Source organism: Chiloscyllium punctatum, chromosome 2 (assembly GCF_047496795.1).
Source record: "Chiloscyllium punctatum isolate Juve2018m chromosome 2, sChiPun1.3, whole genome shotgun sequence".
NCBI lineage: Eukaryota > Metazoa > Chordata > Chondrichthyes > Orectolobiformes > Hemiscylliidae > Chiloscyllium > Chiloscyllium punctatum.
The window spans coordinates 145655156-145681183 of NC_092740.1; the positions used below are offsets into that span (position 1 = coordinate 145655156).

The 26028-nt window shown below is 41.4% G+C and overlaps 1 protein-coding gene across 1 annotated transcript in view; it reads right to left on the reverse strand.

Annotated features, from left to right (window-relative positions):
- Positions 1 to 200: 200 nt before the first annotated feature.
- LOC140493568 (glyoxylate reductase/hydroxypyruvate reductase-like) overlaps positions 201 to 26028 on the reverse strand; it is a 36076-nt gene continuing 10248 nt past the window's right edge. The window contains exons 3-9 of the mRNA XM_072592143.1: positions 25704 to 25776; positions 21668 to 21784; positions 20100 to 20188; positions 13238 to 13342; positions 5168 to 5303; positions 684 to 814; positions 201 to 487 (exon numbers count right to left, since the gene is read on the reverse strand). Coding sequence (XP_072448244.1) covers positions 366 to 487; positions 684 to 814; positions 5168 to 5303; positions 13238 to 13342; positions 20100 to 20188; positions 21668 to 21784; positions 25704 to 25776 — 773 coding nt within the window. The 3' untranslated portion in view covers positions 201 to 365. The remainder of the gene's footprint in view (positions 488 to 683; positions 815 to 5167; positions 5304 to 13237; positions 13343 to 20099; positions 20189 to 21667; positions 21785 to 25703; positions 25777 to 26028) is intronic.

Consider the following 26028-nt stretch of genomic DNA (forward strand, 5'->3'; position numbering starts at 1 on the left):
AATGTTCAGCCTGCAACAGTAGTAGACTCGTCAACATTGAGGGCATTTAAATGGTCATTGGATAAACATATGGATGATAATGGAATAGTGTAAGTTAGATGGGTTTTAGATTGGTTTCACAGGTAAGCACAATATCAAGGGCTGAAGGGGGCTGTACTGCATTGCAATGTTCTATGTTCTATAAATGACTCACTTTCACATTTATGAGCAGTTTCAACTTTATTAGTTGCAAGGTTCATTTCTTCAGAATAGTTAAACAAGACATTCCACTTTTATAAACCTATAACTAATTAGCATTGCATAACGTTTCAGGACACAAGCTCTACAACAGAAGTCCCCTCACAGCTAGGGCACAACCTCCAACCTCACAGGGTCAGCTCCTTTGGCATCGGTTCACCTTTGAGGCCAGCCAGGAGATTATTGGCAGCCAGCACAGCCATGGTAGTGCGAGTGGCGAGGGTGGCACTTGCAATATGTGGCAGAATAACTGGAAGTACAATGTAAGATAAACCATTTTTTAGATATGGACCATGGCTCACCTCAAGCAATTTATAAAGTGAACATCAGAGAGCTGAACAAATTGGATTGTAAGTGATCACATTTACTTCATTTTACAAAATAGCAAAGTCTAAATTATTGGAGACATTAAAGGACAGCAAGCTATTCCCAATATTGTAACTTACCACAATTTTTAAGGGTAAATAGAGGATGGTTGGTGGGTAATGGCTCAGGAACCGTGACATCTAATCCTGCTGCAGCAATCTGACCAGTGGAGAGAGCTTGATAAAGATCATCCTGGTTCACTACAGCTCCTCTGTGGAAGAAAACAAGAGACTTAAAGTTCAGAAGATCTTAGACGTTTTCCCAAGCTCCACACACAGGATGTGAAAGTCTCCCCCACTCTTACTGTCTGCCATGAGCATTTGTTGAATAGATTTAAAAGGTGATAATCACCTTTTTGGCCTCGTTGTGAATGTGCCTTCCTCAATGTCAAATCCTGAGTTTTCTGGTTCAGGGTTACCTACTGCCCCACACAACAATCCCATCCAAGCTCTGAGAGATAAGATCACTCTAGCTTGAAGCAGAGGGTTCCTCATACTTCTAGCTGCATTGCTGAAGCTTCATGGCAGGTTCTCCAAAGCCAGGTATAACTGCTGGTTTCCTTTTCACAGATAGTCCCCTCAGTTCTGTCTTGTTCAGAATTGGAAGAAGGCCTCACTCTCCAGCAAGCTCCCTCCTGACATGTCTCAGGACCCGCTGCTGCTCTTTGGTGGTGGGTGCAGACCATTATTCATCACCATTTAATTCAGGTAGAGTGGTAATGTCTGTGCTAGGGTTACAGAATTATAGAATCCCTACAGTGCAGAAGCAGGCCCTTCAGCCCACTGAATCCACACCAGCCCTCCGAAGAGGGTTGCCCAAAATAAGAAGTTTTGGGATTGAAGGTGATTTAGCGAGTTGGATAGGAAATTGGCTAGCTGAAAGAGGACAGAGGGTGGTGGTTGGTGGGAAGTGTTTATCCTGGAGCTTAGTTACAAGTGGTGTGCCGCAAGGATCAGTTTTGGGGCCAGTGCTGTTTGTCATTTTCATAAATGATCTGGAGGTGGGCATAGAAGGATGGGTTAGTAAATTTGCAGATGCCACTAAGGTCAGCTCAGTTGTAGATAGTGCCGAAGGATGTTATGGATTACAAAGGGACATAAATAAGATGCAGAGCTGGGCTGTAAAGTCACAAATGGAGCTTACTTCAGAAGAAATAATAGGAATGCAGAGGAGTCAGAGAGATGTACAGCATGGAAACAGACCCTTCGGTCCAACCCGTCCATGCCGACCAGATATCCCAACCCAATCTAGTCCCGCCTACGAGCACCCGGCCCATATCCCTCCAAACCCTTCCTATTCATATACCCATCCAAATGCCTCTTAAATGTTGCAATTGTACCAGCCGCCTCCACCTCCTCTGGCAGCTCATTCCATACACGTACCACCCTCTGCGTGAAAAAGTTGCCGCTTAGGTCTCTTTTATATCTTTCCCCTCTCACCCTAAACCTATGCCCTCTAGTTCTGGACTCCCCCACCCCAGGGAAAAGACTTTGTCTATTTACCCTATCCATGCCCCTCATAATTTTGTCAACCTCTATAAGGTCACCCCTCAGCCTCCGATACTCCAGGGAAAACTCCCCAGCCTGTTCAGCCTCTCCCTGTAGCTCAAATCCTCCAAACCTGGCAACATCCTTGTAAATCTTTTCTAAACCCTTTCAAGTTTCACAACATCTTTCCGATAGGAAGGAGACCAGAATTGCACGCAATATTTCAACAGTGGCCTAACCAATGTCCTATACAGCTGCAACATGATCTCCCAACTCCTGTATTCAATACTCTGACCAATAAAAGAAAGCATACCAAACACCTTCTTCACTATCCTATCTACCTGCGACTCCACTTTCAAGGAGCTATGAACTTGCACTCCAAGGTGTCTTTGTTCAGCAACACTCCCTAGGACCTTACCATTAAGATTTGCTTTCCCAAAATGCAGCACCTCGCATTTATCTGGGCTAATGGCAAAATTCTTGGCAGTGTAGATGAACACAGAGATCTCGGTGTCCAGGTGTATAAATCCCTGAAAGTTGTCACCCAGGTTGATAGAGTTGTTAAGAAAGTAAATGGTGTGTTGGCATTTATTGGCAGGGGGACTGAGTTTTGGAGCCACAAGGTCATGCTTCAGCTGTACAAGACACTGGTAAGGTCGCACCTGGAGCATTATAGGAAGGATGTGGAAGCTTTGGAAAGGGATCAGAGGAGATTTACTAGGATGTTGCCTGATATGGAAAGAATGTCTTATGAGGAAAGGCTGAGGGAACTGAGCTTTTCCAGCAATTTCTATTCTTGTCAGTGGAAAAGTTAGTAAGTTTATTACTTTTTACAGACTACCAATTGAGATACTGTCTGATCAGGGTTCTAACTTCATCTCTAAAGTTTTCCAGGAAATCATTAGTAATTTGAGTATAATTCAGTTGAAGTCACTGCATCTCATCTGCAAACACAGGGAGATTTGGAGAGGTACCATCAGACTCTCAAAGACATAATTCAGTCATAATGTCACACAAACCCATAGGATTGGGACAAAGAATTAGAATTTTTAATATTTGCTACCAGAGATTGCCCAGATGAACCTGTATGATTTAATCCAATTGAATTGGTTTATGGTCATGAGATTAGAGGTCTATAAAAATTGATTAGGGAGAAGTTCTTAAATGAAAGAGAGAAGTCCTTGGTGTCCATGTTTCTAGAAAGACTCACTAGTAAGCTAGTACAGGAACATTTCACAGGTGAGAAACAAAGAATGGGCAGGAAAACATTCAGCAACCTGAATGTTTCAGGTGGGAGATTAAAAATTGGTACCGATACCTTTACAAAGTGAACCTTTGGAAGTAAAATTCAGTGGTCCGTATAGAGTAATTAGAAGGTTTACTAAAGTGACTTATAAATAGTCCTGATTGTAGGAAGAAGAATCGGTAAGAATGTCACGTAAGACATGCTATAAAGGATTTTTAAATTCATTTTTGGGATGAAGACGTTGCTGGGCAGGCAGCGTTTATTGCCCAGAGGGCAGTTAAGAGTCAACCATATTGCTGTGGAGTCTGGAGTCACATGTAGGCCAGACCAGGTAAGGATGGCAGTTTACTTCCCTAAAGGACATTCGGGAACCAGGTGGGTTTTCCCGACAATTGACAGACAATTTATTCCAGATATTTATTGAATTCAAGTTCCACCATCTAATGAGGCAAGATTCGAAGCCAGGTACCTAGAACATTACCTGGGTCTCTGGGTAAATAGTCCAGCGATAATACTACTAGACCATCGCCTCCCCTATCATCCTAGGAATGAGGATAAAGGAGAGCAAGTGTGTCAGAACATAAGAATAGTGAAAAATGATGGAGATAATGAAAATGAGGTAGAATGACAGGTAGACAGTTCTCAAAGTAAACTTTCAATAATTCAATAAGCTAACACAAAAATACTGGAACAATTAGATAGTGTTCTCATAGTTAGAGCAAGGACAATAGGAGACTATTGTAAGACTTACTGAGAAAGCATGAGGTAATCGAGAGGTATACCTGGATGCACTACACATTAGCAAGACATGATGTGGACATAGTAGAGTCAGGATCAATAAAACAACATCCTAATTGGATAAGCTCAGAAAAAACAAGCTCAAGTGTAAACAGAAATTCAGTACATGCTAGTGAACTGTTTGTTTGAACCTCAAACCAGCTGGATTTCACCATTGTATAGATTATAGAAAGGTGAATGGGGTCATGAAGACAGATTTATACTCAATTCCATGATGGGAAGATTGAATTCATAACATTGGCAGTGCCTCATTTCTTTCTAAGATTGATCTTTTGAAGGGGCATTGGCAAGTGCCAGTAACATCAAGGGTGAAAGAAGTTTCCATTTTTGTTACACCAAATGAATTATACCAAATGGGTGATGCCATTCAGGTTAAGGAACATCCCAGTTACATTCCAGAGGCTTATGAATTGTCATAGCTGGAGTTTGTAACTGCATAATGATTTAGATGATTTTGCAGTTTATAATAATACTTGAGAAAAGCATGTAAAACAAGCTGAAGAACTACTTAAGCAATTACAGTTTGCTGGTTTAGTAATAAACTTAACATAAAGCGAATTTGTGAAACCAAGAGTTACCTACTTGGGATATGTGGTTGGACAAAGAGAAGTCTTGCTAAGGACAGTGAAAATAAAGGGTTTAATAGAATTCCCTATTTCTAAAACTAAATGAGAAATCATGAAGCTTTTAGGAATGTATAGATTTTACTGGAAACATGTGCATAATTTCAGTATAACATCTGTATCATTAAATTGCATCTTAAAAAAACGTAATATTTGGTATGACTCCAGGAATTGCAGGGCTCAATTTACAGCACACCATCCTTGTCGGTCATAACAATATCCTGTTTGAGAACCTCCATTCATAGGGAGTGTTGCTTAGCCATTTCTAATTTGTAAAACACTGAAGTGAACAACAATAAATATAGAACTTTTTAAAAAGTGTGCACAGAGGTAAAATCTCAGCTAATACACTAACTAAAAACAAAATCTTATCAAAAATACCTCAGTAAACCACTATGTTCATGTCTCACCTGCTCACATTGATAAATATGGCCGTCCTTTTCATTTTTGAGAAAAACTCTTTGTTGCACAAACCAACTGTCTCAGGAGTCAAGGTACAATGTATTGTCACAAAATCTGATTGCTCTGCCAGTTTATCCAAGGACACTGCAATGGAAGATTCAACATCAGTATTTCTATTATCCTGAAACAAATTAACTTTGTTAACACCTTCCTGATTATTGGAATGAAGGATTTTTCACTTATTCATAGAGTCATTGTGATGTACAGCACGGAAACAGACCCTTCAGTCCAACTCGTCCATGCCGACCAGATATCCCAACCCAATCTTAGTCCCACTTGCCAAAACCCTGCCCTTCCTATTCATATACACATCCAGATGCCTTTTAAATGTTGCAATTGTACTAGCTTCCACCACTTCCGCTGGCAGCTCATTCCATGCACGTACCACCCTCCGTGTGAAAAGGTTGCCCCTTTTATATCTTTTATATCTTACCTCTCTCACCCTAAACCTATGGCCTCTAGTTCTGGACTCCCCCACCCCAGGGAAAAGACTTTGTCTATTTATCCTATCCATGCCCCTCATGATTTTTTAAACCTCTATAAGGTCACCCCCTCAGCTTCCAATACTCTAGGGAAAATAGCCCCAACATATTCAACCTCTCCCTATAGTTCAAATCCTCCAACCCTGGCAACATCCTTGTGAATCCTTTCTGAACCCTTTTAAGTTTCAAAACATCGGACACCAGAATTGCACAGAATATTCCAACAGTAGCCTAACCAATGTCCTGTACTGCTGCAACATGACCTCCCAACTCCTGTACACAATACTCTGACCAATAAAGGAAAGCATACCAAATGCTTTCTTCACTATCCTATCTATGAACCTGCACTCCAAGGTTTCTTTGTTTAGCAACACTCCCTAGGCCCTTACCATTAAGTGTATAAGTCCTGCTAAGATTTGCTTTCCCAAAATGTAGTACCTTGCGTTTATCTAAACTAAATTCCATCTGCCACTTCTCAGCCCATTGGCCCATCTGATCAAGATCCCATTGTAATCTGAGGTAACCTTCTTTGCTGTCCACTACACCTCCAATTTTGGTGTCATCTGTAAACTTACTATCTATACCTCTTATGCTCACATCCAAATCATTCATATAAATGGTGAAAAGTAGTGGACCCAGCACCAATCCTTGTGGCACTCCGCTGGTCACAGGCCTCGAGTCTGAAAAACAACCCTCCACCACCACCTTCTGTTTTCTACCTTTGAGCCAGTTCTGTATCCAAATGGCTAGTTCTCCCTGTATTCCATGAGATCTAACCTTGCTAACCACTCTCCCATGGAGAGCCTTGTCAAACACCTTACTGAGTCTTTAAGCCTAGGGTTGTGTCATTGTCTAGGTAAAAACAATGACTGCAGATGATGGAAACCAGAGTCTAGATTAGAGTGGTGCTGGAAAAGCAGTTCAGGCAGCATCCGAGGAGCAGTAAAATTGACGTATTCCTGATGAAGGGCTTTTGCCCAAAACGTTGATTTTACTGCTCCTCGGATACTGCCTGAACTGCTATGCTTTTCCAGCACCACTCTAATCTAGACTCTTGTGTCATTGTCTGAACAGGGTTTTGTTCATAATTTAGTATTTAATTGATTAACATATCTTCCTGAAAATGTCACTGCATGAATCTTAAACCAGATGATGCTAATTCATGCTTCTTTTCTGTGGTTTCCATTCTCCATATTGCACCTCATTCAATGATGGAGTTTTCCAAAACTACACGAAATTAACCAGTACAAGCGATAAAGTGTTGCTTGGGTTGGCTCATCTTTGAAACTTAACAACAAGCATTTGAAAAGGGTCCCAACCTATTTATTCTGACTAAAATTGCCCTGTGAGAAATCTACAGTGCAAAAATAGTTTACTGCGCCAGTACATCTTTATGGAGAAATTCCAGGTATTCAGAGTCCATGAAAAGCAAAATCAATTACATATTATGCTGATAGCCTACTTCCAGTCAACTGAGTGTTGCATTGTTAGGTTAAAATCCTGTAACTAATACTTAATAGTACTGTAGGAAAATCTTCACCCTGTAGTGAAGGTACAGCATCTTCTCAATGAAATCTACAGACAACAAATAAATGCTGGTGTTAATGCTAACATTCCAAAAATAATTATATTTTAAAAATTGCAAGTTTCTAGTTAGCTGTGTTCAATTCCTATGTCCATAAAAGGAGACACTTAAAAGCTTAAAGTAGGAGTGGAGATGAAAGCCAAACACAGGAAAGAAATGTTCAAAAGAAGTAGCATTGGGCGAGTACAGAGTTGCTATGGGTAGATGAAATAAATTGGATTGAATATCCTTATCAAATATCTTGTGCCTTTCTCATTGTTGTTTAATCCAACCCTTGAAGTCATTTATCCTGATTAACCCACACAATTTTTAGTGGAGAGGATCGATGACTGTTCAAGTGACATGTAAGGGAGATGAACTCGTAACATGTTGTCAGCAGCATGCCATTTAATCTCTTCAATCTGCTATTTTTACAGAAAAATTATTATAAATTATCAACACAGAACAATATTGTTTATGCTGGTAAATTAAAGAATAATGCCACATTGCACATATAAGTCATCAATCTCACATACTATTATAGAGGGGAAGTTAATATGAAGGATTTCTCAGGGGCTTCTTCTGTAATGTTTCTCTAGAAACACATTTACTAATGTGAGCAGTTTTCTTTTTATTAAGTGAAGTTTTACTGCAAAGTGAGCGAATCAAGAGGAAATTGCTTTCTCCTGTTCTCCAAGAGTAATCTTTAGGATTACAGAGGAATTTATCGGTTCTCTGTAAGCCTATGCCATCTGTAATAATTACAATTTTTATGCAGTATTAATTACAATATTAAATAAATTGACAAATTTGTAAGATCACATTTATATAGGTGTTAGACGGGATGGGGGGGGGAGGAGGGGGGTGGGGAAGCAGTGTTGGTCGGGTTTGGGGCAGGAGGAGGTGGGAGGTGAGGAGGCGGTGTTGGTCGGGGTTGGGGCGGGAGAGGGGTGAGGGAAAGGGGGCGGTGTTGGAGGGTGGGGGCGGTGTTGAACAGGGTTGGGGGGTGCTGGCAGGGTCGGTGTTAGGGCGGGGGGAGGGGAGGGGGAAGGGGGGCGGTGTCGGATGGACTGGAAGACGTGGGCTCACGTGCGGTGTGCTGCGACCTTGTCTCCTGAACGTGGAGGGGACTTATCTGAAAACTCCAAGCCCCAGAGGCAAGGCATTCAATCAATTAACTGAATAATCGATTATCAGAACGAAATAGATAATCGAGGTTCCTCTGTATTCTATAGTATTGAACTAATATTCAATTCACAATGTGATAGATTCTTAGGATGTGTTAACATATCCTACAAGTTTTTTAAGAGGTTATAGAAGAGGGTTACTGGAATGATTCAAGCAAGAGGAATTGCAGCTATGTGCATATATTGGAAAAACTGGGGTAGTTATTGTTACATATCATAGAATCATACAGTCCAGAAGAGACTTTACAGCCCATCAGGTCTGCATCAACAAAACTACTCTGAATCCACAATCGTCCCACTTGATATTACAAGTCCTCATTGAGGTACTTTTTAAAGGTGGTGATGTTTCCCACCAACTGTCCTCCCACAAGGGACATTCCAGATTCCCACAGCCTTCAGTGAAAACCTTTTCCTCAAATGTCCTCCAATTTTCCTGCCTTTCACCTAAAACATTTGCCCTCTTGTTACTGACTGTTCAACTAAAGGAAACAGTCACATTCTATCCACCCCGCTCCATGCGCTTTATAACTTTATTGTAGTGATTGGGACCAGGTGGACCTCATTAACTATGAGGCTCTTGACTGGGATTGTTAACCTGGGCCAATCAGGAAAGCCTTGGCTGACTAATATAACCAGGAGAAAAATAAGCATAACTGCTGTTAGATGGTAGTGTGGAGATTTATATGAAAAAAATATTTAAAAAAACTAGGAGATTAGAATCTCCTCAATTGAGGAGTGTCTCCAAGCACCCTGGCTACATCAAGTGCAGTAGTAAATAGAGGGTGAATTGGTGACGGGACCCAACCTCTGTGCAGCTATTTCAGTAGTGACAGGAGAAAACACGACGTGCCTGAAAAACATTTGCTCACAACAGTCAGCTTGGAATTGTGTTAAGTATTTCTTGTATCATGCCTCTATTTGGGAAGCTTGGCTCATTTGACCCTGCTGTTGAAGACTGGGCCCAGTATATGGAAAGAATGCAATATTTATTTCTGGGCAAATGAAAAGCATTTGGACCTGCAGCATTTTTGGTAATAAGGGGCTTAACTTTCCCAGAGGCACCAGACACTAAAACATTCCAAGAATTGATGAAATTGGTTAAGGAATAACCTCCTGTGATGCTATTGATTTTATCTGGCTGTTAGAGAACCAGGGGAACAGTGTACAATAACTGACAGAGGCATGTGATTTTGGGTTAACCCTGAATGAGATGCTGAGAGACTGCTTGGCATGTGGGATTAATGATGTAACCATGCACAAGCACTTACTAGCTGAACCCCAAATGGACTCCAAACAAGCACTGCAGTTGTTTATCATTACAAAATGTGGCAAGTGGAGCATGGGAACTACAGGGCATCCCAATAGAAGTGGACACTTGGAACTGTCCAATTGAGCTTGGGGAACACCACTTGAGTGTAGGCAATCACAGAGCCTCACATAGAGGTACCCTAGGCCAACCCACGAATGAATCCCACAACACAGCTAAGCCTTGGCCAAGTGGCTAAACAATTCTTCAGGATGTGGGCTTTCGAGCCATTTTAGTTGCTGCCAGTATGCAGACTCGACATAGCAAAGGGGTCCTACAAGGCCTGACTTGTGTAGGAAAACTTGTAGGTTGGTACCCAGGAGAGTGCACACCTTGGCAAGTTCCCTTACATGTGGGTTGGAACACTTAAATTGCCTAGTGACACCCACATTGGAACCAATTAAGATTAAAGTTTGGTTTAATGGTCACTCAGTTACCATGGAGGTAGATACTAGTGCAGCTGTATCTGTGGTTGCAGAATTTGTCTTTAACAAGATTCGCTTGGGACTCCAACCTTTAAGCTTGCGCAAAACCTCAGCCAGGTACTGGCCAAACTCCACTCATTCAGGGTTTCCAAGTTGAAAATGCTGGCAAGAAGAATGGTGGCCAGGGTTGGATGACGGCACAGCCGCGTTGCTGGGACAGTGCCCAGCATGCCAACAAGGAGAAAAAGTGCCACCTGCAGTGCCCCCACATTGGTGGGAATGGCCAGGTAAACCCTGGGCTCAGTTGCATGTCAACTATGCTGGTCCTTTCATGAACTCATTGTTCCTGGTCATTGTGGGTGCCCATTCAATGTAGTTGGACGTGTACAAAGCTCATTCAGCAAACTCAGGGCTGATGATTGAGAAGCTGCGAGTGTTGCTCGTGACACACCAAATCCCAGAAGTATTGATCACGGAAAATAGGGATGGCATTTATCAGCAGGGAATTTGATTATTTCCTGAAGTCCAATGGCATTTGGCACATCAGGACAACTCCATATCATTCGTCGTCCAATGGTCTCACAGAAAGGGCGGTCCAAATGTTGAAGGCAGGCTTAAAAAAGCAGCCTACAGTGTCACTTAATACCAAACTGTCCCAATTCCTGTTCGATTATAGAACCACCCACAAACAACAACAGGGATAGATTCAGCAGAGTCTGTGATGTGGAGAAGACTCCACACCAGATTACACCAGATATTTCCACACCTGGATGGGGTGAAACGGCAGCAGGAACATTAATGCTGGCCAAATGTCTCCTCTAAGTGAGAGAGACAATTTAATTCAGGGATTTAGTTTGATGCCGGAACCATGGAAATAGCCCTGTATGGGTACGAGGTGAGGTTGATGAGATGTCAGGTCCCTTGACTTACAAAGTTTGGGTTGGTGATACAGTCCTGAACAAACATGTGGATCATCTGAAAGCTGTTATCTCGCAAACACAGCAGGAGCAAAACACACCTGACATCTCAGAACAGCCAGAAGGCCTGGCATAAGCTGCAGGTACTCCCCCTCTATCTAGGGTCGAACAAACCTCAGAGTCTGCAATGGATGCAGCCATTGCCACCGAAAGTAGAGGAAGAAACTCTCCCGAGATGTTCTGGATGCAAGAGACTGGTCATGGTCCAGTACACATCACCTGTATCTGCATCTGAGTCAGAGGAACCAGACCTGGGTCAATAACATCGCAAGAGAAGCTGCACGAGAAAGACCAGTCTAACATCCCCAGATGTGGGGGAGCAGGGATTGTAGTGATTGGGATCAGGTGGACCTCATTGACTACAGATTCTTGATTGGCCCAGGAATCAGGTAAGTCTTTTCTGGCCAATATAACCAGGAGATTAGAATCTCCTCAGTTGAGGACTGACTCTAAGCTGGCTGGTCACAGCCAGTGTACTGTGTTCTAGTAAACAAAGGTTGACTTGGTGACGGGACCTGGCCTTCATGCAATTATTTCACTTATACATCTCAATCAAGTTACTCCCACCCCACCATCTCTGCTCTGAAGAAAACAATCCAAGCTTATCCAGTGTCTTTCATAGCTAAATTGCTCCATTTCAGGCAATATCCTGGTGCGTCTCTACTGTATGCCCTCCGATGTAATAACATCTTTCCTGCAGTGTGGTGACAAATCTTACATATCTCAGTACATTCTTCTTTTAAGAGCAATGTTTAAAATCATCATGTGTTTAGGCAGAGGAACTAAAGATAAAATTTCCAATAGTTAAAGGGCCAAGAGCCAGAGGGCACTGATTTAAGCTCATTGAGGAAGTGGTGGAGGCTGATACAATTGCAGCAAATAAACCAGATGTGACATGAGGACAAGAAAAATTATGAATTGAGGGTTTCTTTTGTCCTGCCTGATTGGTTAAGGGATATATATTCAATAGTAGCCTTCAAAGTGCAGTTGGATAAATACCTGAAGAATGAAAAAAAACTCTTCCCAATAAAGGGCATCTCCTGGCATTTTATCAGCACTTGGGGGGACACTTCACGACATAGAGTATCACCCAGTTGGCCAATGGGGGTTTGGGGTGTGGGGAAATGCTACATATTTGTACACCACATTTGAGCACCATGGTCCACAGAGGTGACTCCCCCCACTATTGGGCGTAGGCAGCCATCCTTAACAGGGCTTTGTTGAGAACTAATTGGCTGTTGCTGACAAGATGCATTCCAGGTCTCACTGATTGCTGAAGCAGAATTGTGCAAACCCCTTTCCTTTTGGGCAAGTCCCCACTATGAGCACTAAATCTAGCACTATAGGACAAATGAAGTCCTCTGATTTGTCCTCTTCGACAGTTCTATGATTGTTCCATAATCAATCTTTTGCAGACATTATTAAACACAGTGACAGTGCTTCAGTTAGCCTGCAACGTGGAATACAATTGTGACTTATAGATGTGAATCTAGCCTTTCAACAGAGGAGCCAATTAAATGGAGCTACTTCTAAGCAAGTGAGGTCAATCAAACAGTGTCTTTGACTGTTCATAGTTTTCAGGCTGCAAATCAGTGGCTGACTTTCATTCTCATATTAAATTGGTGGCTGCCATCTGAGGAACACGTGCTAGCAATGACATTTTCACTGTGTACGTATACATGGTTTTTCTATTGCTTATACAAAAAAAAGGCTTGAAACTTTAGTGAAGCTTTTTCAAAAACAAAATCATTTTCAGGATATTTGTCTCCCCAGAAGGTCAGCGTTTATTCTCCAGGCTTAGTGATACTTTGGAGAGTGGGATCTGCTTTCTAAATTGCATTCTCTTTAAAGGATGAGATGTCTTCTGGAGCACATTGACATTTAACTGGGGACACACAGTAAGGACAGCCAACTTCCCAGCCTAAAGGGAATGACTGAATCAGTTGGATTTTTATATTAACCCAGCAGCTTCACAATCACCGTAATGTGACAAATACATTCTCAAATTATCACTGATACCCTCAAACGTTTTGCCAGTTATTAAAGGCTGAATAGCCAGTTGTCACGGGCCCCTCACCATACTCAGCCTGTATCTCTGCAGCAGCCTCCGGCTTTGGCTCATAATCCGTATACAGGAATTTCTTCACACCAAATGGCTTCAAACGTTGTGCAACAGCAAAACCTTTGGAGAGACAAAATAAGTGTCAACCCATCCAGACATTAAAATTCTTTCAAATATGGTCTGACCTCCTGAGGGATTGCACACATGGAGAACCAAGAAAGTGTGACATCTTCGGGTACAATGAGGATAAAGATCTTGGATAACCATTGACCCATCCTGACCAAATGCAATAACTCATCATCAATTCCTAGTCAGAACTTCCACGTTTATTTCAGTACTTTGAAATTACGCAAGTAACAACCCCACTGGACGTGTGAGAGAGCATATCCTTTTTAGATTTTATATTAATTACACCAAATCCACAAATAATTTTGACTGCAGAAAATCTGTGCAGGAGACCATGGAGGCTGTTTGGTTGTGAGATGGGTATTGTTGATTGGAAGGGCATTCATTGTATTGTAGTCAGTATGTTATTTGACACTGCTTGATGTTTTAAATCATTACAGTGGGCAACTAGTATTATTAACAATGTTTTTTGGGGACACATATCAGTGAGGAGCCTTGCTATCACAATTGGTTAGCATTACTAAAAGACAAGTGCACTGTGTTTGCAAGATTTACAAGGATGTTGCCAAGGTTGGAGGATTTGAGCCATAGGGAGAGGCTGAATAGGCTGGAGCTGTTTTCCCTGGAGCATCAGATGCTGAGGGATGGCCTTATGGAAGTTTATAAAATCATGAGGGGCATGGATAGGATAAATAGACAAAGTCTTTTCCCTGGGGTGAGGGAGTCCAGAACTAGAGGGCATAGGTTTAGGGTGAGAGGGGAAAGATATAAAAGGGACCTAAGGGGCAACTTTTTCATGCAGAGGTTGGTGCATGTGTGGAATAAGCTGCCAGAGGAAGTGGTGGAGGCTGATACAATTGCAGCATTTAAAAAGCATCTGTTTAGGTTGAATAGGAAGGATTTAGAGGGTTATGGGGCAAGTGCTGGCAAATGGGACTAGATTAGGTTAGGATATCTGGTCGGCATGGACGAGTTGGACCGAAGGGTCTGTTTCCAGGCTGTACATCTCTATGACTGTAAGTGGTAGGAGTTCTTTCAAAAATGCATCTAGACTGTGATGATTTTTTGAACAATGGCTGAACAAGTGAGAGAGAACTTGCTGAGAATTTCTGACGACGCACTGTAGGTCTTTGTTCAAGAAGTGGAAAGAAGGAGAGACATCTTGTATCTGTCGGAGATTCTCTCATATATATATGCTCAGGATGCAGTGAGAGAATTAGTGGGCGACTGTGCCAGGAGTGGTGCTCCACAAGCATGCAGTGCAGAAATAAGTCTCATGATTTTTGATGACTTATCAAGATGAGTGAATTCACATTCAAATGACAATGCAACTGCATCACTGACCAAATTCACATCTTGAATTACTCTCTTCCATTATCCATCCAATAATCTTTATCAATCAGTACTCAGCTTTAATACTCAATTCTTTACCTCACCCCAACACATTTATCACTGGTGCATGGCTTACACTTATGGTTCACAGCTCATACAAACAGGTAGCTATTTAACTGTGATGGCTTCATCACCCTAACAAACTGCAGGACCCTCACGGTTATAATTCCCTCTTTTTGCAGGAGAAGATGGCAGTAGGAAAGAACTGGAGGAGTATGCCAGTGTGTTTTAACCCTGATGTAACCAGTAGGGCTGAAATCATTGATGATATCTACACCTAATCTTTTACCCCACAATCTGTACTGATTCACAAGTGGCAGATGATGAAGCATGCCCTCATTACTTTCCTCTCTTCTCTCACCTCAATGCTTGAGCCCTTTTCATTCCAGATACCCAAGAACTAAAAATTTCCCAGTTAGAGGTGGAAAAGGAAAAGGGCAGAAAGGATGAAGAAATACCAATGACTCACTTTTAAATTCAGTCCACCCACTCAGAGATGGCATTACATACATTATAAAAGCTGGAGAAGCAGGGATCTGCACACAGTGTGACACTGGGTTTACGTTTGTAGAAATTAATATGAGTGCAGAGACATCAGTTCACAAGAGTATGAGATTGAACACTGGTTCTGCTGTAATGGAGTCAGATGAGAACTTTGAAGAAGCTCAATGGGTATATAACCAACTGCTTGTTGTACTTCAAAGTCTGTACATAATGTCAAGGAATATGGAAGTATTGATCACCAATTTCACACAGGGTTTTGCACAGAATTTGCATTCCATTTGCATTTACAGACTGGGTGGTCGTCTCCAGCAATATACCTACAGCATCCAATGTAATGCAACATATGATGACTAATATCACTACTTCCATTGTAGTTCATTGTGGCTCGAGATACCACTATTCAAAGCAGTGCTTAGACAGCTGTGGAAAGATGGCACTAATAATCATGGCCTATATCCCGAGGGAAGATGATGAGCCTATTAGCAAGTAACCTGTCAATCTGAATGGTCAATGTCCAGTCTAACTAATCCACTGCATAGGCCATCTTGATTGACATGTAGCTTGGCTGTTTGTTGTGGACTTAAGTAGTCATTGACCAAGTACGATGTGTCAAATTAAATTTTGTCAGGACCAGGGACCCATGTGAAGATTGTCCAGTTGTGAGTTTTGGAGTCATAATCACAGAGCTGTATAGCATGGAGACAGACACTTTGATCCAATTCGTCCATGCCAACCAGATATCCTAAATTAATCTAGTCCCTTTTGTCAGTATTTGGCCCATATCACTCTAAACCCTTCCTATTCATACATCCATCCATATGCCTTTAAATGTTGTAATTGTACCAGCCTGCACCACTTCCTCTGGCAGTTCATTCCATACTTGCATCACTCTCTGCGTGAAAAAGTTGCCCCTTGGGTACCTTTTAAACCTTTCCCTCTCACCTTAAACCTATGCTCTCTAGTTTTAGACTCCACTACACTGGGAAAAGGCCTTGGCCATTCACCCTATCAATGCCCCTCATGATTTTGTAAGCTTCCAATAAGGTCATCCTTCAGCCTCAGATGCCCTATGGAAAGCGGCCCCAGCCTATTCAGCCTCTTCCTATTGCTCAAATCTTCCAACTCTGGAAAACAGCTTCAGTCTATTCAGTTATAGAGTCATAGAGGTGTACAGCATGGAAACAGACCCTTTGGTCAAACTTGTCCATGCCAACCTGATATCCTAACCGTCTCTCCCTTTCTTCTCTTCAGATCTGATTGGAGACTGCTGGAGTACAAAGTAAGTTAAAGCACAGAAAGTCCTTCCCAAAAATTTCTCTCATGATAGTATGTAGTCCCAAATGGGGCCTTAACCGTAAGAACATAAGATATAAAAGCAAAATTAAGCCATTCTGCCCATTGAATCTGTTCCACCATTTGATCATGACCCGATATGTTTCTCAACCCCATTCCCCTGCCTTCTCTTGGTAACCCTTGAGTCCCTGATTAATCAAGAGCTATCTATCTCTGTCTTAAATACACTCAATGATTTGGCCTCCACAGCCTGCTGCAGCAATGGTCCCACAGATTAACCATCCTCTAGCTGAAGAAATTCCTCCTCATCTCAGTTCTAAAGGGTCATCCCTTCACAACCAGATGGTCAATTACTACCTCCCTACCAACAGCATTCGTGCTCTGCACATCTCCAGATGACCTACCCAACTCAACCACTGAATCCTTGAATAGATCTTCAATTGTGCATGGTTTTCCTGTGAAATCTGTTGAAGAGCAAATTGACACAGAGCTAAAATGCCTAAGTTATGAGGCTGCGAGTAAACAGTACGCAGATTAACAAACTGTGATTAGAGCTGACTCATGTGGATTATCTAGAACACATTCTGTCACTTTGAGTGGTATGGATGCTTTTTGGGCTGACTGTGCCCCAATTCAGTCTTGAAGATATTGGTACAAAACCTGGACATGGGGGTGGTATGAAGTGATATCTGCTGCGATATTTAACACTAATGAAATATGGGTCGTGCAGACTTGGATAATTCAGTGAATGTTTAATACAGCTCTTGGTATTTAGATATGAACATTACAATCACAAGCATTTGCATGTCTGGGCTGAAACTAAGCAATTCAATGTGCTGTAGTGCACTGCCCTCAACGTGTCATGCTGCAAGAGGTCTAAGTTCAATAAATGGACATTGCTAGCATTATACCATTCGGTCACGTGCCATGGTATGGAAATGACAATGGCGAGCATGTTCTCAAAAGGTATATCACATGTCTGCTTTAAGATATAACAGCCCCACACAGATACTACTTTTTAATTCCTTCATGGATGAGGGCATTGCTGGTTAGGCCAGAATTTATTGCCCATCCCTAATTACCCACAGGGCAATTAAGAGTCAACCACATTTTGCTGTGGGTCTGGAGTCTCATATAAGCCAGACCAGGTAAGGATGGCAGTTTTTTTCCCTAAATGGCATTAGAGAACCAGATGGTCATTCTTAGGACCTTAATGCCAGATTTTTTAAAACTTAATTTAAATTCCACTTTCTGCCAAGGTGGGATTCAAACCCAGGTTCCCAATTACCTGGCTCTTTGGATTAATAGTTGAGTGACATTGCCACTAGGCCATCACTTTCCTGAGTATGATAAGTGATAATGCAGATATAGTAAGATAGTAAATATTGGATTAGTGATGCTGGAAGAGCACAGCAGTTCAGGCAGCATCCAACGAGCAGCGAAATCGACGTTTCAGGCAAAAGCCCTTCATCAGGAATATTCCTGATGAAGGGCTTTTGCCCGAAACGTCGATTTCGCTGCTCGTTGGATGCTGCCTGAACTGCTGTGCTCTTCCAGCACCACTAATCCAGTATTTGGTTTTCAGCATCTGCAGTCATTGTTTTTACCTAGTAAGATAGTAAGGCAGGTTTAGGCAGGTGGAGATAGTGGATGGTCGTCTTCAAAATGAAAATGCATTCCCTTTCTTTCCCTTGCTCCTAATCCACACCCAGTAAACAGATAAAGAGGTAATCAATTTCATAATAAAACTCATTAAATTGCAAGGAGATAATTACATGACACTTCGAGATTTTAACAGCCACTAGTTTCTGGCCACATTTTCCCTTTGTTCCCAAGGGTGTCTGCCCTTCTCTCCCCTTTGTAGCCACTAATTTCTCCCTATCCGTTCTTGTGAGCCTCCCATCTCTGAACCCACTTGGAAAACTGTCTGCTCCTGCAGTGGCCTCACCCAGCAGTTTCTCTGGACACTCTGGCAGCAGAGTCACTGGCCTTGGCTTTGCCCAGCCAACCTGCTCCACCCTGGCCTCACTGAGCCTTGTTTATCGCGGCTACCCACCTTCTCTAACAGAGACTGTTTCACTCCCATCAGCAGCAAATGCAAGGGAGAAGCAACTTTTGATTGGTGTAGCATCTCCTTTCAAACTTTTTCAGTTTCTGAATTGGGCAAGACTCTTTTCTGTTTGGTTGTCACTGTGATCCATCCTTCCGAGACAATTTGGCAATTTTCCCTGCCTAATTTGCCGGCTGTCCCTATGCATTTTGAAAGTTGAACCAAAGACATCTCAAATATCAAGCCTTACTGAAGTGCAGCTAAGGTAATTAATCCCTCAAGACCTTGAGTGGATATGGCTTCCTGCTTTCTCCTCCTTCCTTTTTTAGCAACTTGTCCTGTTTTACTTGGCCTCTCTTCATTCTAGTAGTCATATTTAATTCATAGATGAAGCCCTTGTCAGGAAGCAACTAGTTTTAGTTTAAATTTTTAAACAAATAGAGAAGCATTTTAGTATCAGCCAGATCTCTTGATGTAGACTACTCAAACCTTAGTCAAGTACAGTATAAGAAAGCTTCAAAACTGGGTTGAATGGTGCCAGGAGCCAAAGAGAAATAATTCAGCTGCTAGTTTGTAACTAGCACTCATAAGGGTAAGGGATCCTTCATCTCATTCAACCTCGGGGCGTCAGCTGTGGAAGTTAAAGATACTGCGTTACCAGAGCATGGAAGTGAGCAGTGATTCAGTATTGCAGATTGCCTGACATATTAACCTGCCTGATCTATAAGCTGTCAGTGATAATTTGATGTGCATGCCCAAACCCCTTTGCCAAAATGATGTCTGGTACACTTCCTATCAGAAGTGTGCATGCACTTTTCAGATGCCAAAATTATTCAGTGGTTTTGGAATGCCCCTTAAAGTGCACAGCTCAAGTGAGGTCCCTTCCATTCTTAAAAGCATCAGGATTAGAAAATATACCAGAAATATGTTACAGTCCAGTCTCAGCACAGCTGCATCAAGTTCTTTCCAGTATCAGTGATTGGGGTACAAATAAATACAGCATTCAGATCTAACAATCAACATGGTTATTACATTTATCTAAATCTGCAAGTATTTCAGTAAAATGTAGACAAGATGTTCTGGAGTTTGAGAGGAATTTAGTCTTCACACTGAAATCCCTCCTGGAGTTTTATGTTTTTAAATGAGACCTTCCAATGAGTCTGTGTATAGTGAAGGAGAAATGCAAGTACCTTTATTAACAAAGATTTTTCTTGAAAATTACTTGTTTTCCAACTTCCGATTGAATTTTCAGTCTAAATTGGTTATTCTTACATAATTATTATTCTTTGTTGGGCTTAAGACTCAATTGTTCCTCTCTGTATGATCCATTTAGACTGGGGACCGGGAAGAGACTTGTGTCCATCCTCCCAGCAACACCATTCTGCACCCAACAAATGCAAATGTGAAGGAACATTAATCCTGTGGATTTTCTTTTGCTTTCTGTGAAATTCAATTTAAGGTGGGCCAAATTATCTTTATTTGTCCATAATTATCTTGTGATCAATGACTCACCTATTCTTCCCAGTCCAACGATGCCCACAGTGCTGTCTGACAGTCCATAACCACAAAGCCACATGGGTTTCCACGTGCCCCAGCCACCACTGGAAGTAGAAAGAATTCAGTTATTGGAGCATGACATATAAACTTTGAGCTGTTAAAATACATAGGGCTAGAAAGTGATTAGAGTCTGCTTTTAATCCACATGCCTCTACAGGTAGGCCTGAGGTCAGTGTGGGATTGGGTCCCAATCACATTTACATCAATGGATCTGCTAATACCAGGTAAAAAACCGAAAGATCTGCAGCTGTTGGAAATCAGAAACAAAAACAGAAATTGCTGGAAAATATCAGCAGGTCTGGCAGCATCTGTGGAGAAAGATCAGAGTTAACATTTTGGGTCAAGTGGCCTTTTTCCAGAATAACAGATGCTTGCCACATTGTCAGTGGTTCAAAGGTGAAGTACACCTGGAGGCCCTATCATGTGTAAGGAGGCATTGTAGAGGAGCACTCCTGCTGGATCTGGATCAATGTACTTTTGGTCCAATTGGAACAGCCCTGACTCCTGCTTCACTCTGCGATATCTAATTTAGCAGAGTCTAAATAGGGACTCAGCTAGTTCAAATTTCCACACAATAGTGGTTGTGTACAGCTCAGTGCCTCAGTGTTTTTTATCATATATCCTTCAAATACAGTTTATGGTGGAGCCAAGTCAACAGGCATTACTTTTGTTGGTTTAGTAATCAGGACATACAGAACAGTAAGTCCAGCAAAGAGCTGAAACAAAGAAAGCAAGTAGAATTTTTAAAGATTGTTTTTGCTCTCCTCTAGAAATATTTCCAGACAGGCAGAACACCTCATGTTAATTACAGCCATACTATTTGAGCAAGAAGCTTTAGAATGGCAATAGGACTGACTCTTCATTGAGGATGAGTGTCTGTTAAAGTATTATCTGGGTAAAAGATTAATTGTTCTTTCTGATATTTATGAGGAGATTGTTCCAATAGTTCTTGTCTAGTGTATTATAGTTGGTGTTTTTCTTTGTGTTCTAAACTTTTATGTTCTTCTTTTGAAAGTATATTGGCAGCCTCTTGCAAATAATTTCAGAATTGACCCTCATGGTAAACAAAATGAAAACTAAAACTTATAGTCTATCAAGCTAGGTTTCATTTTGGGATTTCACTTGTCCAGTTTTACCATCAACTGGGATCGTAGCAGGGTGCAGTATTAATCTTATATATCCAAACGAGATTTTGCTTTAACAAGACTTGAAAACTAACAGAATAAACAGACTTCAAAATAATTGCATTTCTACAGTTCATACAATGGTAACAAGTCAGTACAATCAAGCCTTCTGCATGACAAAAATAGGAAAAGCAAATATTGAAAATAAATTTTTGCCTTTGCCTCTACGAACTATAATATATGGAAGGACAAAGCAAATCCCTTTTCCGAAATGGACACAGGTTATCATATTTACAATTGACACAGTAACTGCACAAGACTAAATATGATCACTTTTGCTTTGAATATTAAGTGCTCCAATTCAGAAAATTTCAGACAACAAAACAAAAGTCAGTTTACTTTTTGGCTTCAGCTACTGCCTCCATCAGTCGACGAGATGTTGCCAGGAGCAAGGCGACAGTGAGTTCAGCGGAGGCATTGGTCAGGACATCAGGAGTATAGCCCACTCGAATTCCCCTTCAAACACAGGAAATATGGAAATTAATATTCTACTTTGCAACAGGCTCAATGTTCATGTCACTGCATAAAATTCAAACTTGTGTTGAATTCTATTTTACAAATTTAAATTTTTGTCGCACACTTAGAAACCAGAGACCAAACAATTAGTACAGTAGGAAATATCCTTTGTTCATTATTCTCAGACTGTTTTGAAGTTCATATTACATCAAACAGACCCTGTTACTCAGCGGTGAATAACACTTCTGCTACACCAAGTTTTCAAGCAAACATTACTTGAGACAGACGAAGAAAGGCAAACCCAAAACTTTTAATCTCATTGAATGCACAGTGATGTCAGGATAAATCAAAGAGTCAAGGGATGTGGGGTTGCTAGGAAGAAACAGGAACATGACAAACAGACTTATGTGAGGAACAAGTTTGTGATTCAAAAACCCAGTGGCCGTGAGTCAGAGTCTGTGAGTGTTCTGAAGAAGGGTCACTGGACCTGAAATGTTAATTCTGCTTTCTCTCTCTCCACAGATGCTGTCAGACTCCTGTGTTTTCCAGCAATTTCTGTTTTTGTTTCTGATTTCCAGCATCCGCAGTTATACAGTCATGGAGTCAGAGTCATATGACATGGAGGAGAGCCTTTGGTCCAACTCGTCCATGCCGACCAGATATCCTAACAATCTAGTCCCATTTGCCAGCACCCGGACCATAACCCTCTAAACCCTTCCTATTCATATACCCATCCAGATGCCTTTTAAATGTTGTAATTGTACCAGCCTCCACCACTTCCTCTGGCAGCTCATTCCATACATGCACCACCCTGTGCATAAAAAAGTTGCCCCTTAGATCCCTTTTATATCTTTCCCCTCTCATCCTAAACCTATGGTCTCCAGTTCTGGACTCCCCCACCCCAGGGAAGTGACTTTGTCTATTTATCCTATCCATGATTTTATCAACCTCATGATTTTATCAACCTCTATAAGGTCACCCTCAGCCTTCAACGCTCCAGGGAAAACAGCCCCAGCCTGTTCAGCCTCTCCCTGTAGCTCAAATCCTCCAACCTTAGCAACATCCTCAGAAATATTTTCTGAGCCCTTTCAAGTTTCACAACATCCTTCCGATAGGAAGGAGACCAGAATTGCATGCAATATTCCAAAAGTGCCATATAATGTCCTGTACAACCATAATATGACTTTCCAACTCACATACTCAGTGTTCTGACCAATAAAAGAAAGAAATACCTTCTTCACTATCCTATTTAACTATGACTCCACTTTCAATGAACTATAAACCTGCACTTGAAGGTGTCTGTTCAGCAACACTCCCTAGGACCTTACCATTAAGTGTATAAGTTCTATACTGATTTGCTTTTCCAAAATGCCACAGCTCACATTTATCTAAATTAAACTTCATCTGTCACTCCTCAGCCCATTGTCCCAGCTGATGAAGATCCTGTTGTACTGGGGTAACCTACTGCTGTCCATTACCACTCCAATTTTGGTGTCAACTATACCTCCTATGTTCACATCCAAATCATTTATATAAATGATGAAAAGCAGTGGACACAACACCGATCCTTGTGGCACACCACTGGTAACAGGCCTCCAGTCAGAAAAGCAACCCTCCACCACCACCCTCTGTCTTCTACCTTTGAGCCAGTTCTATGTCCAAATGGCTAGTTCTCCCTGTATTCCATGAGATCTAACCTTGTTAACTGGTCTATCATGAGGAACCTTGTCAAACGCCTGACTGAAGTCCATAGGTTTAATATGAGAAGACATTTAAAATGGACCTAAGGGATGACTTTTTCAAGAGGATGGTGCACGTATGGAATGAGCTGCCAGAGAAGGTGCTGAAGGCTGGTAGGATTACAACATTTAAAAGACCTCTGGATGGGTATATGAATAGGAAGAGTTTAGAGAGATAATGGCCAAATGCTGGCAAATGGGTCTAGATTAATTTAGGATATCTAGTCAGCATGGACGAGTTGGACCAAAGAGTCTGCATTTGTGCTGTACATCTCTATCACTCGATGTGTCTTCTTGACCACCTTATCCACTTGTATTGCTACTTTTAGGGAACTGTGGAACCATACACCTTGATCCTGTTGTATGTTGATGCCACTGAAGATTCCTCCATTTGCTTGGTATTAGATCTTTCAAAATGCACATCTCGCATTTGTCCAATTCAAACTCCATTTGCCATTTCTCTGCCCAAGGATCCTGCTGTATCCTCTTGCAGTCCTCCTCACTATCTGCAGCTCCTGCAATCTTTGTGCTTTTGTCAAACTTACTAATCAGGCTGCCAACATTGTCTCCAAATCATTTACTTATATTACAAACAACAGGGGTGTCCCTGCATTAACCCTGTAGAACACCACTGGTCACATATCTCCAGTCAGAAAATTACCCTTCCATGCACTGTCTGTCTTTTGTAATTAAGCCAGTTCTGTATCCATCTTACCAGCTCACTGCAGATTCCATGTGACTTCACCTTTTATATCAGCCCGATATGAGAGACCTTGCCAAAGGCCTTTCTATAGTCCACAATGAAAACATTTTCTGCCCTGCCCTCATTTTTATCACTTCCTCAAAAAACTCAATCAATTATGTGAGGCATGATCTTCCCCACTCAAAGCCATGCTGCCTATCACTAATAAGCCCATATTTTACCAAATCCTATCCCTAAGAATCTTCTCCAATAATTTCTCTGCCACAGACATAAGGTCCACCGATCTGTAATTTCCCAGATTATTCCTGTCGCCTTTCTTAAACAAAGGGCCTATCCCAGTGCTGTACTGTTCTTTGTTCTCTGCTGTTTGAAGGCAAATCTAAAATAAAGGAGTTCCTCAGGGAACTGTCTTAGGCTCAGCCATCTGCAGCTGCTTCAACAAACACCTTCTTCTATCATAATGGCTAGAAATGGGAATGTTTATTATTTATTGCCAAATATTCAACATCCTTTGCACCTCCTTGTGTACTGAAACAGCCTGTGTCCATGTGTAGCAAGATGATTTACTGATAAGGGGCAAGTAACATTCACAACATATCAGTGCCAAATAATGAATATCTCCAACAACAGAGAATCTTCCCTTGATAGTGGTACTACCACTACTGGATCTTCCACCATCACCACTCTGGGAGTTGCCATTCACCAGAAACTGAAATAGCCACATAAATGCTATGATTACAAGAGCAGGTATCAGATGAGGAATTTTGTAGGAAGTAACTCACCTCTTGACTCCCCAATACCAATCTGCCATACAAGGCATGAGCCAGGATTGTGATGGAATACCTGTCTGGATGAGTACAAATCTAACGCATTCAAAAAGCTTGACCCCGTTCAGGATAAGGCAGCCTGTTTGACTGGCACCCCATCCACTACCTCAGCATTCATTCCTTTCAACACTGAATAAAGCAGTATGTATAATTCATAAGATGCATGCAGTTCCTTCGATAACAACTTCCAAGCTTATTGCCTCTATCATCTAGAAGGAAAATGGGAACAAATCAGCTGCAAGTTCTCCTCCAAGTCCTGACTCGGAACTATATCACCATTCCTTCACCACTCCTGGTAACTCCCTTCCTGACAGCACAATGGCAGTACTTACACTCAGTAAGACTCCAACTAGCTGTGACCTTAATAAGTGATGGAAAAGGTGTAAGTAGTTAAATAGTCTCCTCCTCCTGTCATTGAATCCAAGTCTCAGAGATGAAAGACTTGTTACAATCCACTGTGTTACTCAGTTCAAAATTATACACTTGTCAAGAATGTAGATACTTCTAAATAAGGAAAATTATCTTCAGACAATAATATTGTACATTACACTATAGTTTCTTAGATACTATATTCTGCATAAAAAGTTAAGTTAAGTTTTGTTGTGTTGTACAAAATGAATAACACTGACATTTTATTTTTAATATTTTACCTTTTCTTAATTTCTTCGAGAGAAAGATGATCGAACCCCACAGACATGGTGCTGATAACTTTCAAGTTGGGTCCTGTATTAGGAGAATAATCTTAAAATGAAACCAAGCCAACTTGGTTAGAATTAAAAAGTTTTCATCTTATACTGGATAGAATTTCATTCTATATTATAGCGTCTATTATTAAATTTCAAACTTCTAAGGAAAGTTGCAAAAGACTTGGCTTAGTGGCAAAATTTCTGCCTGAGAGTTGGGAGGTTATGAATTCATGACCTGTTTCAGACTTCTGTTCTGGGCATGTGAGTTCTAAAGCTGGATTTAATGGAG